General features: G+C 36.0%; 1 protein-coding gene across 1 annotated transcript; it reads left to right on the top strand.

Moving 5' to 3' along the window:
* The first annotated feature begins 1,827 nt into the window (after positions 1-1,827).
* Positions 1,828-10,239, top strand: cxcl12b (chemokine (C-X-C motif) ligand 12b (stromal cell-derived factor 1)). Its single transcript, XM_056269797.1, has 4 exons — positions 1,828-1,976; positions 4,799-4,916; positions 6,956-7,039; positions 9,262-10,239. Exons 1-4 carry the CDS (start codon positions 1,910-1,912, stop codon positions 9,290-9,292), a joined length of 300 nt encoding a protein of 99 aa, XP_056125772.1. The 5' UTR covers positions 1,828-1,909; the 3' UTR covers positions 9,293-10,239.
* Positions 10,240-13,992: the final 3,753 nt, after the last annotated feature.

Below are 13,992 nucleotides of genomic sequence, written 5' to 3'. Positions count from 1 at the left end.
TTTAAAAAAAGGCCAAGGGTTGAGATCAACAATGTGAACATTAACGCAGGATTTACAAATATCACTGGAAAAAATCAGAGCGTTTGATCTCAGATCAAAAAGGAATCCCTAAAATACTCCAAGTATACATTATAAACAACAAAGAAAATACTTCTGTTGTTTAACAGGGATGATTGTTTTTCCACCTGCAATATTGTTTGTTATACGTGCCAAACGTCACTCCAGTGACTAAATATCACGAACTGCGAGACGTTTGAAGTGCCACTGAAACATAACAGACCCTCGATGACCTCAAAACATATAATTAATGTTAAGTTTGTATACCAGTCCTTTTCACATGCCTGTTGTTTGCACCTCGGCTGACCGCTTGATAAGTATCAACACCCTCTAAAGTTTACGGGCTGTTAAGGGGGTTTGGTGCTGCAGGGTCTCTCAGCGTGAGGGTCTGAATGTAGCCTATTAAAAGTGTAACACAGTGTCTCCACTGACTCAAGGTACTTCACCAGCCACTGTTTTATGGAGACGGACACTCACATGCCCTTGCTTTGGTCTGTGCTCGTTTCTTTTTTTTTTTTCGCATTGTTGCAAAGGCCTGTTCAACTGGACAAGAGCTTTGTTGTTCAATCAATCAATGCATTCAAATATGCTGCGTCAGGACGTGTCACGCTAGAGATAGCGATCGTGAAAAATGTCATGACACGTCTTAACGCGCCATATTTGAATGAAAACAAATGCAAATTAATTTTTTAAGAGCTTTGGCAGAGCAAACGATAACAGTTTTGGTCTGTTAATTGCACAAAGGTATCGTATGGCTTCAGAGAAGTTTAAAAAGCAATAAAAAAACGTTAAATAAAAAAGTTATAATTTTTATATTATATAATTCTTTAAAATATTTTTACATGCCGATAAATATTTGGCAGATTAGTCACAAATTATTAATGAAACTATTTTTTTTTTTACTAAAATGGCAGGTTTGGGGTAAGATGTGCCAGCTGCTTTGGGGTAAGTTGTGCCAGTTGCATCAACTAACAGTGATAGTATTTACAGCATTTGGAGGTAAAGCTCACTATTACAAATATTATTTCTAGACCAAATACAATTACAAAATGCAGAAAATTCTTTCCCAACCTTTAAATATTCTTAAATACTTTTCCTTGATAGTTTAAGATTAAAAAAAAAAATGCTGCAAAATAAAATGTTTTAATGTAATGGTAAAGTCAATCCAATTTCCCATGGCTTTTATCTTGTGACACTTGTTTGGCAGCTTTTCCTTCACATTTCTTTAATTATATTTGTCTACAAACCTAATTTCCAGCATTTAAGCATAAGCTTTTAGGTCTTAAAGATTACAAAATGTTTGTGTTCAAACTTTTGCCTGTATATAATTCAGATACACCCGAATCATATCCTAAAATGGATGGAATCTGATATGCGGCGGCAGGTAAACTGAGAGCCAGGAAACACAGCAGCGCCAGTTAGTGAAAGTCGACTACCAGAAAAACATGACATGAAACAAACAATAACAAATCGAAGCATTGAAAAACAACAATACTGAGATAACAGCAGGGCCTCTGCTTTCTCCGCTCCACTGAGAAGAATAAAAAGATGCAGAGGAAGATAGAAACAAGAGAGAGAGAGTCTGAGTCAGACTGTCACTGCTGAATCTTTGCCAGAACATTTTTTGGCCGTTCGCTGGAGAAGGTGGCTGTCGGAGGAGAGGGTCCAGCCCCCCTCCCTCCTCCTCCTCCTCCTCCTCCTCCTCCTCCTTCATCCCCTCCTCCTGAGAAAGGGGGGAGTGTTTCCCTCTGGTCCTTTAGTCTTAACACTTCGCAGAGCTCTGAGACGCCACACTGAGCTCTGGAAGCTAGCTGTGACGGACAAAAGCCACACACACACACACACACTTGGCATGGATAGCAAAGTTCTAGCGCTGGTGGCCCTGCTGACGCTCGCCATACGGAGCCCAGAGACTGACGGTAAGTGGGTTACGACTAACATTTACAGATTTACAGCATTTCACTTCTCAGATGATGCTTTGAAGTGTTGTGTTGCAATTCAGTTAACTATAAATAACAATACATTGTAAAATAAAGTTGCTGCCTTACATTTTTAAGTACAATCAACTTGGATGTTTAATTAATTTCAGCTTAATTTACATTTTACTGACTTTAAAAAAATGAATCTTGTTTAACATAAAAAAGTTGAAAAAAACTTATTTTGATGAGTTAAAGCAATGTAAAAACATATGTTGTCATAACTTATTGATCATATAATTTTTTTAAGTGTAGTAAGATGGATACTGGTGTATCATCCTGGGCATCTTACGCTAAAATAAAGAAAAAACGTATTTTATTTTGAATAACACATTTATAATAAATTAAATTAGTGTATTCATTATAATTGTAATAAACTAATATATTGTAATGTAACAAGCAATGTAATATTGTAATGTAACAAAATAAATATGTTCAAAATGACTAAAAATGTACTTTGTTATTTTCAAAAATACATTTATAATGTGTAATATTAATTCATTTTAAATTCATCGCTCAAAATAAAATATATACTAAAAAACAAAGCAAAGCTTAACTAAACTAAAAACTAAGGAAAAACAAAGCAAAACAACTAAAAACTGAACAAAAACAAAGCTAAACTAAAAAGTAAACAAAAACAAAGCTAAACTAAACAAAAATAAACAAAACAAAACAAAAACTCATAGCTTTCCTATTGAACTCTGAAGAAAATGCTGTAGGATTTACTTTGAAACAATTTTGAATTGTTTGAGAAAATTGCTTGTAAAATTCACAATAATTACAAAGAAATGGCAAGTAACATTTAATAAAACAGGAAATCTTTTTTCTTATAAAAATACTAAAACATACTCCAATAATCTTTGTTTTATTTACAACTTTGTAAACGTTTTTACTGTGTATGTTCTGCTGAAATGTTTTAATTACTTGAGTCATAAATTGCAGAACTGCTGTATCAAGTTTTCCAGAATAGTTTTCAGTTAATGATCATTAAGGAGTTAACGGTCATTAAGAGGTTCCATTAATATCACCTTGCAGCTGGAAAATGCCCTGCATAAATTAGCATACATGTCTTCACTCAGCTGTACATGTCTTTACATGTTAGCGGGCCTGATCTAAAAGGACAGAAGGTTTCGGCGAGATGTTTAACCAGCTGAACTTGGCGGGTCTGGCTTTGTTGTTTCTGTGCACTGTTTACTTATCCGCAAGCTCTATTAATTACTGTCTAATTAGGGAATAGTAAGCAAAAAGTTCCTGCGCTGTTCACTTGGCGCAGTGTTTAGTCAAGGCTTAATGGGCCGGTGTTTAACATGATAAAGGGAACAGAGAGTGTCGGGAATATCTGTGGGAATTCAGAGTTTGACTTGCCTCATAACCGGGTCCGTTTCGGCAAAGGGAAACCAGGGAGATGTGAAACCATTCAGGGAATGTTCTTCAACAGATTCATTTAATGCACATATTCAGGACTAAACCTGGAGTGGCATAGTGTGATTATGGGATTGTGCCGTATTTAATGTTGAGGACCCTCAGAAAGGCTCCTGATGAAAAATGTGGCGAGTGAAAAGCCAGGCCGGCCCCTGTGTGAATGGACGAGGGCCACTAGAATGCAGACTAATCTCTTTTTAATGATCAGGGTTTGTTAATGGACACAGGTGATCGGACACTTTCAGAAGATGCTTTCGAGAGTTCACTGATTTGAGTTGTGCTGTAGGATGATATTGCATTAGCATGAACTATGGATTCCTTTAGTTGGAAATGAAGTTTCTAATATGTGATTTCATTGTGTCTTTGTAAGTTCTGAATACAAAGGTTTAGTCAAATCATTTTAAAGGTTCAGATCAGCTAGAAACAGCTGTTTAAACTGAAAAAACGTTGTTTTAAAAGATTATCCATCTTGTTAGTGTATGCATCTACAAAAAAATTGTGATAATCTGTTGCAATGTAAAAAAAAAAACTTTTTTTTTTTTTTTTACAAGGGGAACAAATCAGTACATCAAATTTTAAAATTGAAAACACAAGATTTGTTTTAAGCTATATTTCCATGAATTCATGAAAATAATATGAAGAGAAGCAAGGAATTATCTTAAGTATTTTAAAATATTTTAAAACGTGTTTCTAATATAATATCTGTATTTTGAAGATCTCATACACTACCATTGAAACATTTGGGATTTCTTACGTTATTGAAAGAAGTCTCTTCTGCTGCATTTGATGATCAAGAAATACAGTAAAATTGTGAAATATTATTATCATTTAAAATATCGGTTTTCTATTTGAATATATTTCAAAATGCAATTTATTCCTGTGAGCAAAGCTATATTTTCAGCATCATTACTCCAGTCTTCAGAGTCACATGATCCTTCAGAAACCAGTCTAATATTTAATGTTCAAGAAACATTTATGATTATTATCAATGTTGAAAACAGTTGTGCTGCTTAATATTTTTGAGGACACGGTGAAACATGTTGTCTCAAGTTTCCTAAATGAATAGAAAATTCAAAAGAACAGCATTTATTAAAATAGAAATATTATGTAACATTATGAATGTCTTTACTGTCACTTTTGATCAATTCAATCCATCCTTGCTGAATAAAAGTATTAATTTCTTTCGAAAACACCATACCGACCCCAAACTTTTGAATTAATTAATTAGCGTATTAATTTATCACTTCAATACAAACTGTAACTTCAAATCTCTTTGATATAAGAGGCATTTTTCATGTTTCTCCAGCACTGACTCCATACTTTCTGTTCTGATCCCGTCACAGCTAAACCCATCAGTCTGGTGGAGAGATGTTGGTGCCGGTCCACTCTCAACACCGTCCCGCAGAGGAGCATCCGTGAGATTAAGTTCCTCCACACACCCAGCTGCCCGTTCCAAGTCATGTGAGTCGACATCCCACGGCCGTCTATCTCACAACAGCAAAACTCTTCCACATTTGTCATGCTTTACACAACTAAATTAAAGTACACCAACGATAGTCCTTTTAAGAGCTCCAGAAATAGCTCTCAAAGTTGCACATTTCCACAGTTTTAGGAGTCAAACCATGTGGGAAAGAAGCAATGTGTCCTCTTATTCAGTAACAGAGTAACAAAAAAGGACCACATGAGAAAATTTGAGAGAGTGATTTTGTCCATTATGAGCGTTCAGGTTTTCATGACACAATAATTGTTAAGGGTCAAAATGATTAGCTTTGTGTTACGGGTGACCTTGTCCTTTTCATTTTACCAGCATTTGGTATTACTTCAGTGGTCTGGAATGTATTAAACCGAACCATTTGTACCCCGTCAGCAGCAGAAAAGCCAAAGCGCTACAGGGGATCAAGGTTACAGGGGTTACAGAGGTTAGCATGTAGCCAAGGGTCATTTGGGGAACAAACTTTGGCCGGAGGAAATCACCTTTAATCTGCCACTTTCCACACATCTTGTTTAGAAATCCTTTCGGATTCATTGGCCTAGATGAAAGACAGCCACCTACCCTGTCCCCCCTAGACACGCACATCACTCATTTTGTTGTTAGCATTAGCTAGCTGTGAGGTAATTACTACCTGCTGGCTCGGCCCCAGACCACCGACAAGCTCGCGCAAAAGATCGTTTAGACTAGCTAGATTAACTCAGAGACCCAAATCACAAACAAACAAACAAATAAAACAAACTCTCTCAAGATAAACTCAATGGAAGACATCCCGCCGGAACACAAACAAGGGGTAGCATTACACTTTTAGTTAGCTTACTGATCGGGAGGTTGATTGGGTGGATTCGTGTGTAGATTTGGGGTTAAGCGGATCTTTTATCTGGGCTGACAGGCTCCATTTGTCTAGACAGATTGAGAGAACCGTGTGTGTGTGAGGTGTAAGCAATACGAATAGGAGCCATTTGAATGGCAACGTGAGCCGCTAACTCTCAAACACAACCTTTTGCCACTGAGGTGCGAAGTCCGGGTGTCATTTGTGTTGTTTTCTCCATGTGTGGGTGAACGAAGCGTTTGAGGGGATATTCCCGGCTGGGCCGAAGCAAATTTGGAGGTCAGATATCAATCAAAAAGATTTCTGCTCGAGTTATTTCAGATACTTTACTTTTTCTTTGTCATTAACCAAAACAGGCTCCATGCGAAAGGTTTTTTTGTGCAAATATCAAGGTAAATATTGCTGTAGGCCTAGTTATTGCTAGGATGTAAGATAGATAGATAGATAGATAGATAGATAGATAGATAGATAGATAGATAGATAGATAGATAGATAGATAGATAGATAGATAGATAGATAGATAGATAGATAGATAGATAGATAGATAGATAGATAGATAGATAGAAAGAAAAATCTACGATACCGTTTCTATGACTTTCCAAAATAGGAAAAAACGCAGCAGTTTTAATCAGTTTTCTATATATTAATGCCAAGGTGATAAAACAGAATTTACAGTGTTATAAATGTAGATTCATTCTTTTAAAAATGAAAATGTAAAAAAAAAACGTTGCTAGATTTACGATGTTAATAACTGGAAACACATCATCCTAGTCTGTTTACTTCAAGAACGCTAATTATTAAGATATTATTAACATTAATGTATCAGTGTAGACAATTTCAGAGGAAATCAATTCATTTATGTTACTTTAGACAAACTATATGCACATGCACAGTTCTGGGAATCTCAGTCAAAGTCCTCAGAATCATCAAAAATGTCGAACTTCCAGACAGCACAACATTATCCTTACGAACCGAACCGCCTCTAATTCAGTCCAGTTATCTGATGGAGTGCAGTGACTCCTGCCAGTACAGGAGAATAGAGGAGCTGAAATGCAGTCCATGACGGACAGCTGATACGATCTGATGAAACACACTGTAGAACCGCAGAGGGAGAAAGGTACAGTCTCTCTTTTGCTCTCGTTCGAAACAAATCCCTTCTTTTCTCCCTCTCATTACCAGTGCCAAGCTGAAGAACAACAGAGAGGTCTGCATCAACCCCAAGACCAAATGGCTTCAGCAGTATCTAAAGAATGCCATTAACAAGTAAGAAGAAACTCTTTCTACACAGTTCACTGGGAATCATGGGATGAGATACAGTCAGTTTCCTTATAGACTTAAAAACTTTGAATTAAAATGTAAACAAATCTACGGAAAAACAAATTATGTTTAAAACTTACACTACAAAAGGTTCATTCTAAGGTGCCATGACACGGTTTTCAACAATACACTGAAAACTCTTTATATGTTTTGGTCGTTCATTTACACAACAACGGTGTTTTGAGAGCCTGAAAATGCTAACTTTTGAAAACGGGTTTCAAAGTGCACATTTTTTTTAAAACGTTATCGTCTCCGTGTAAACTACAAAAACAGGAATTTGTGAAAATGTCGTCATGCGCACGTGTATTACGTGTTCAGTCAATAGGCTCGTAGTGTTTCTTTACAAAGTGAGATCGCCATCTTCTGGCCTGGCATGAATAATACAGCGTCTTTAGTCGTTTTTCACGGATCCGCTTGAACCGGGATCGTTTTGACTACGTTGTCATTTGTACAGAGAAAAATGCAAAGGAAGCTTTTTTGTTTTTAGTACATCGTTGTTGTGTAAACGTACTCTTACTGATCTCAGTAATAAATTTAACAAAAAGTTACGTGTATACACTTTACATACAAAAAAGTATGTAAAGTGTAGATATAACTTTACACATAACACTAGCTGCGTTTCCATTACCCTTCGAATTGCGCAAATTGAAAATGCGAATTGAAAATACGCCCAATGGAAACACATCAATTTTGCAAAAACTCCCATATATCGCAAAAATGTTTTTACGCTCGCATGAGGTGGTTTTTCAGCCAATTCGAAAAAGGAATATTTCGCAAAAGAGATCACCTGGCGAGACAACATTCGTTGCCATGATTTCTGGAATGACTTATCGCACGAGAAAAAAATTACGTTTTAATCACATAACATTGGTTAATGGAAACGCTGTCATTGCACACATTTTTTTTAATCGACATTTAGGAAATATCGCATAAGTTTTGCTCAAATCTGTAATGGAAACCAGGACACTGATATATGCGATTTTTCTATGTTTTCAAAAACAAACATTTTCATGTACATACAACTTGGGAGATTCGTTCTAATTGTCAAAACTGGAATAGCCATGACCTTTGAGGTAATTACAAATTATAAAACGTAAAAAAAAAAGTAAAACAATGCTTTACATAAGAAAACCTATCATGGAATCACACCGATTAAAAAGAAATAATGAAATGTACATGTTCTGATGTAATGTATGTAATCAACTGTATTACATTTGCAGTGAGAAGGATTTACAGAATATGTTCATTTACGCAATTTACTTTACATCAAAAGCAAATGTAAAGGTGCTGTAGAATTAAGTGTTTTAAAACAAATCTTAGCAGCAATTTACAAGTTGTTGTTCCTGACAATTAAATGGCATATGTGGAATGTTTTTGGGTAATTTAAGATTATATAAATTACACGTTTATCTAAGTAGGTAATTAGGCTCTAGCACAGAGCCTTGAGCATTTAACCCCTGTTCATTGATTACACTAATTGTAGATTAATGATGAGGTAACAGGCAGAGCAGAGAGCTTTTACACCACTATAATCAGCCTCCTATTGTGCCACTGAGCCAAACTGATGCAATTAAAACATAAAAAGAGAGAAAAAAACACTATTGATGTGTTGATTATTATGGGTCAGTCTGGAGCAGAGAAAGAAATTGAAAATATGAAATTTTGCCTTGGCAACTAACTGAAATAAAATAAGTTTAAGTTAAAGTACTAAAATAACTTAAACTGAAATAAAATCAGTTAAAGCTAAAAAAGATAGCAAAACTAATAATGAGGACAAAAGCACATAACAAAATTAGTAAAACTTTGCAAATTTACAAATAAAACCCATTTAAAAATATGAATAATACTAAAATAGCACTGTCTGCTCTCTAAGGCATTCTGTAAATTATCTAAATTAATTCAATAAATCTAAAACTTTTTGTTCCAAGTGACCTACTTGCAAAATACTTTTTGATAAAACTATGTTCTAGATTCATAAAAAAAAAAACATGTTGCATACATTAACAGAATAGTTCAATGTTCAAAGACTGCAATTAAAGTTTCATCCTCAGAAATGTAATAAATGTTTCAGCATTGACATACAGTATACGTCTTGAAAGTAGAACTTTGTGGAAAACAAAACAAGTGGTTGTTCATCTCTGATAATATGACTTTTCTTTCTCTTTCAGAATAAAGAAGTCCAAGAAGCGTTCAAAGTAAACACGCGAGGATGTGCGGGGAGGACCATAGTGCATCTCTGACCTCTACAGAGGCGCACATCCTCTTCCCTCGCTCTCTTAGATCACTCTTCCTCTTTCTGGACTGCTTGCACAAACAGCACTTCACCTAAACCAGCCTGCAGCTCACCAAAACACAACCAAACACCCATCCCGACGCACTGCTACTGCTGGCTGTGACTCTTTACTGGTGCACGAGTGTGTGTATGAGTGAATGAAGCGATTGAACGCGACCTTGAACGTGTGAATGGGAAGGCAAGAGAAATATTTACAGGTTTTCCGCAACACAAAGGGCAGTAAAAATGAGAGTTTGTGGATTTGTGTCATAGGAATGTTTAACCTTTAGGATAGTTTGGGATTAATAAGGGACGCAAGCAAGTGAAAAAGACGCAGAAAGTTAAAACTGCCCCTGTTCAAGCTCACTTTGGCTGTAGTCTAGGTGTTTAAAAGCACACAGCACACATGAATGATCTAGCATGCTAACGCTAGCTCTGTTCCAAAACCTAATGAGCCGCCTACCTAGACGCCCAATGCGAAAAATGACAAAATAAATGGCCTTTTATTACATTTACGTCAGTATCAGTTGTATTTCACAATTGAAGCAATCCCAGAATCCATTGCGACAAGCTCGATTTAAAATCCAAGGCGGCGGACTTGAAAAGCAATTCATAAATATTCTCAAATTTAATTCAATATTTAATAAAAAGTTACAAATGGACTATTGATCCCTGTATTCTTAAAAACTGCGCAATTAGCTTAGCAACATGCTAACGCCAAACTGTTTGGAATCAATTGTGAGCTTAACATTTTTGAGGAGTGTTTCAAATCAGTCACTTACAAAGTTCCATAACAGTTTACACGACACCAATTTCAACTAAAAACGTCAAACATTTTATGCGTTTTGGCCGTTCATTTACACGTCAACGGCGTTTTGAGAAAGCAATCTTTTGAAAACGGGCTTCAAAGCGCATGTTTTTGTCTCCGTGTAAACAACAAAAATGCGAATTTGTGAAAACATTTTCAGCCTATGGGCGTCTAGTGTTTCTTTACAAAGTGACATCGCCATCTACTGGCCTGGCATGAATAATACAGTGTTTTTAGTCGTTTTCACGGAGATCGTTTTCTCTATGCGATTAATGCAAAGGAAAAACGTTTTGATTTTTAGTACATCGTTGTGTGAACCTACCCTTAGAAGATAGTAGGCAGTATGTGTTGTGCACTTAGCAGTGCACTATGCAAGTAAGAGATAGCAAGGTTTTGGAACAGAGACACGTTTGACACAGGGCTGCTACTACAGGAAACAGAATCATAGCTTCCTGCCTTCCTCTCGGCTACCTGTGTGTAGCAAAGCCATACACTGAAATTCAAGAAATATGCAGTTTAAAGCAGATATGCTATATGTATAAAGCATGGTGTTGTTAATGCAATCACGCCAAGGCAGCTTAAAACTTCGGCTCATGTGTATCGAGCGACATTCCGTGACTCAGGCCTTTATTAACAGCATTTGCATTCAGATCTGTACTGTGGAGTGGCCTGAATGTGTGTCATACCGGTTGTGACTTGGATCCAACAAGAACAACCAACATGTAAATATTCTCCAGCACTAAACGGCTGTCAGTATGGTTGAACAGGGACCAAAACTGAACCGCATGAATGCAAGCGATATTTGTAGACTAAATTAATATTACTTTATGTATTCCATATGTATCGTGAATTGTTTTTAGCCACAAAATTAAGATATGACTGTGATTATGGTTTCCATGATATTAACACATTTATCTAACACACATTGTTTCTGATCATGTTTTGACTCAAATGCCCAATTGCTGTAATGTTTTTGAGCCACTTTAAAAATATAAGGAGTTTGTAATGTAATGATTTATTTTTGTATTTTGTATTGATCGATATGAATAAAAACACAACAGTACAATATGAAAGGAATGTCTAGAGAGCATTGTATTACAGATCACACTTCCACAATTATTCACTCGTCCGAGTTATATGCTGTTTACCCTGGACCACAATTTTTTGACATTGAGATTTATACATCACATGAAAGCTGAATCAATAAGCTTTGTTAGGACAGGACAATATTTGGCCGAGATACAATATTCTGGAATCTGAGAGTGCAAAAAAATCAAAACATTGAGAAAATCGCCTTTAAAGTTCGCGATTGTGCTGCATTCACTCACAAAAATAAATGTTTTATATATTTACGGTAGGAAATTTATAAAACATGATCTTTACTTAATATCCTAATGATTTTTGGCATAAAAGAAAAATCGATAATTTTGACCCATACAATGTATTGTTGGCTATTGCCACACTTTTACCCGTGCGACTTGTGACTTGTTTTTGTGATCCAGGGTCACACACATATATATGTAAAAAAAAAATATATATATATATATATATATAAGCACATTTTTTTAAATATATATTTCTATATTGTTTTTATATACATACATAAATTCATCCTCACATTTCCTTATATGAATTTTCCTCTGTAAACTCTAGGAACCATAAACAAACAGTCCAACATGTGCTTTTCATCAGGTCTTTCTAATAAGCACTGAACATGTACGTTTCTTTTGTTTCCCACTGTTACTATATGCAACTTTTTTATTGTAAAAACGTCGTATTAAAAAGGCCCCAGTGTGAATGTTGCCTCAGGGTCAGTAGAGCCAGACGTCTGCACCCTAAAACAGGCATTTCTGGAAAAGACATTTGCAGGACCGTGACATATCAAATGCATTAATATTTACTAAGATTATCAATGATGATTCTAATTACTGGGAAAGGACTGAGAGCTGAAATTTGTACATTTATTAATCATATTTTTTAAAGTCTTTGAGACATGTAATCTACAACCACACCTACGAAAAGGTGGTTCAGTTTAACTCCACTGTTGGTTTGTGTCAATCAGAGATTGTCCGTCAGTAAATAATAGAGTGCTGAAATCAATACAGCTGGCATTTAGTGAATAAATCACTCGTCATTTCTTCAAGATGTTTGACCTCGAGGAAAGGCTGGACCCCTGGACTCGTTTTTAACACCTGAGTGAATGATATCTGTAGTGAAAGTGTGATACGAGTCCTCCGCACCAAGGACGGTCTACAAATACATTAAAAGTGACACTTGTAAAACTGGAAACACATGACACAAATTGATTCCTCGTCTGACTAAGCTTTCATACTGAGAACAGAGGGAACGGTTTATGTGGACGGGTTTAAAATGTGCTTTCAAAAGTTATCAGGGATTGTATAATACGCATAAATCAGCAATACTATCAGTGTCAGGAGTAATTAATAACCTAATTGCTGAAGTTGAATTACTTTTCCCTTGAGGGATTACTCTTAATATTTCTGTAATTTAATTACAGCTACTTCTGCAGTAAGTGCATTAATTACTGTATAGACAATTCTATATAACACAATGGTGAATAATAAAAAAATATTCTTGGTTTTAATTTTAAAAAGCAAGTTACTGGTTGTAAAATTTTTAGTTAATTGAAATAAAAAAAAATGAGTGAATGCAATGAAGGAGATTGGTTTAATAATAGAAACTCAAAATATTATGTCATCTGAACCACGTTAATTAAGTTGATTTGACAAAAGAATAAAGTTGCGATATCAAATCATGAAAATATGTTTTTACAGTGTGGGTTTAACATCAAAATTCAATGTTAAGTTTTAATGTAACCCTTCTCCCACTGATCACTTCAAGAATAATTCATGAAATCGTATATTGTTTATTTGAAAGAATCAAAAGTACAGTCTCGTGTCTATCCCTTTATTGTTTAACTGGTCGAGGCTGATAGGATTTAGATAGAAAGTAATTAGTAAGAGAGAGAAATTACTAATCTAATTACACTGTTGAAGATGTAGGCCTAATTAGTAGCTAGTAATTAATTACTTTTTTTAAAGTAACTCAACACTGCTAATAATGAACTCATGCGCTACACAAGTGGGCTAATCGAGTGGGTTTAGTTTTGGGTTATAAATAGAGCCGCATACCAAAATCAAGCTTCAGACCTCCGGTTTTTTACATCCAGATGTTCATTACCGAAATACATTGACGTTCTGCATAATTATGTGGTAATGTTTCTGAAAAAAAAAAAAAAAGTTTCTGGTTCAATGACTAAATTCACGAAAGGCCATCAAACTCAGCTCGAGATCAATCTAAAACAGCGGCGGTCCATGTTATCCCGTCTCTGGAGAGATGGAGTAATCCAGGGAGTGAGATTCGCTCATGTTTTACTGCACGGCTCAGTCTGAACAGCTCAATCTGTCCTAATAAGAAGCACACACAGGTCTCGCTCTTTGGGCGGACAGGAACCGCAGCGCGTTGGGCTCGAATCAATCACACGGTAATTCCTCGGCGCGGGAGAACGGGCTCGTGACAGCGCGATCCTGAGGGAAACTGACACCTTCATTTCCTCAACCTCAAACACAAGTCCATTTGTTCAATCGTGAGCCAAACAAACGAAGACTTATCTGTAGCGTGCTAGTTCCTCTGATGCGCCTGTAGATCTTCATTTAGGAAGTTCTTGGAAGGTTCTCGGGGTTCTGCAAATTGTTATCAGAAGAGTGAATTAAGATCCTTAGGAAATGTTTGGAACCGCTCCAAACCACACAGAAACTGGGAAATCAGTGTCACAGCAACTCGTCTATTTGCTAATAG

This window comes from Rhinichthys klamathensis, unplaced genomic scaffold (assembly GCF_029890125.1).
Source record: "Rhinichthys klamathensis goyatoka isolate OS25496 unplaced genomic scaffold, OSU_Roscu_1.1 h1tg000289l_1, whole genome shotgun sequence".
In the NCBI taxonomy this organism is placed as follows: Eukaryota; Metazoa; Chordata; class Actinopteri; order Cypriniformes; family Leuciscidae; genus Rhinichthys; species Rhinichthys klamathensis.
The sequence above is the reverse complement of the archived record's forward strand: the minus strand, read 5'-3'. Positions and strand labels throughout refer to the sequence as shown.

Coding starts and splice junctions, on each gene's coding strand:
- cxcl12b (XM_056269797.1), top strand. CDS start 1,910: ATGGATAGCAAAGTTCTAGCGCTGGTGGCCCTGCTGACGCTCGCCATA. Junction 4,917..6,955: donor AGCTGCCCGTTCCAAGTCAT/GTGAGTCGACAT, acceptor TCTCATTACCAG/TGCCAAGCTGAAGAACAACA. Junction 7,040..9,261: donor CTAAAGAATGCCATTAACAA/GTAAGAAGAAAC, acceptor TTTCTCTTTCAG/AATAAAGAAGTCCAAGAAGC.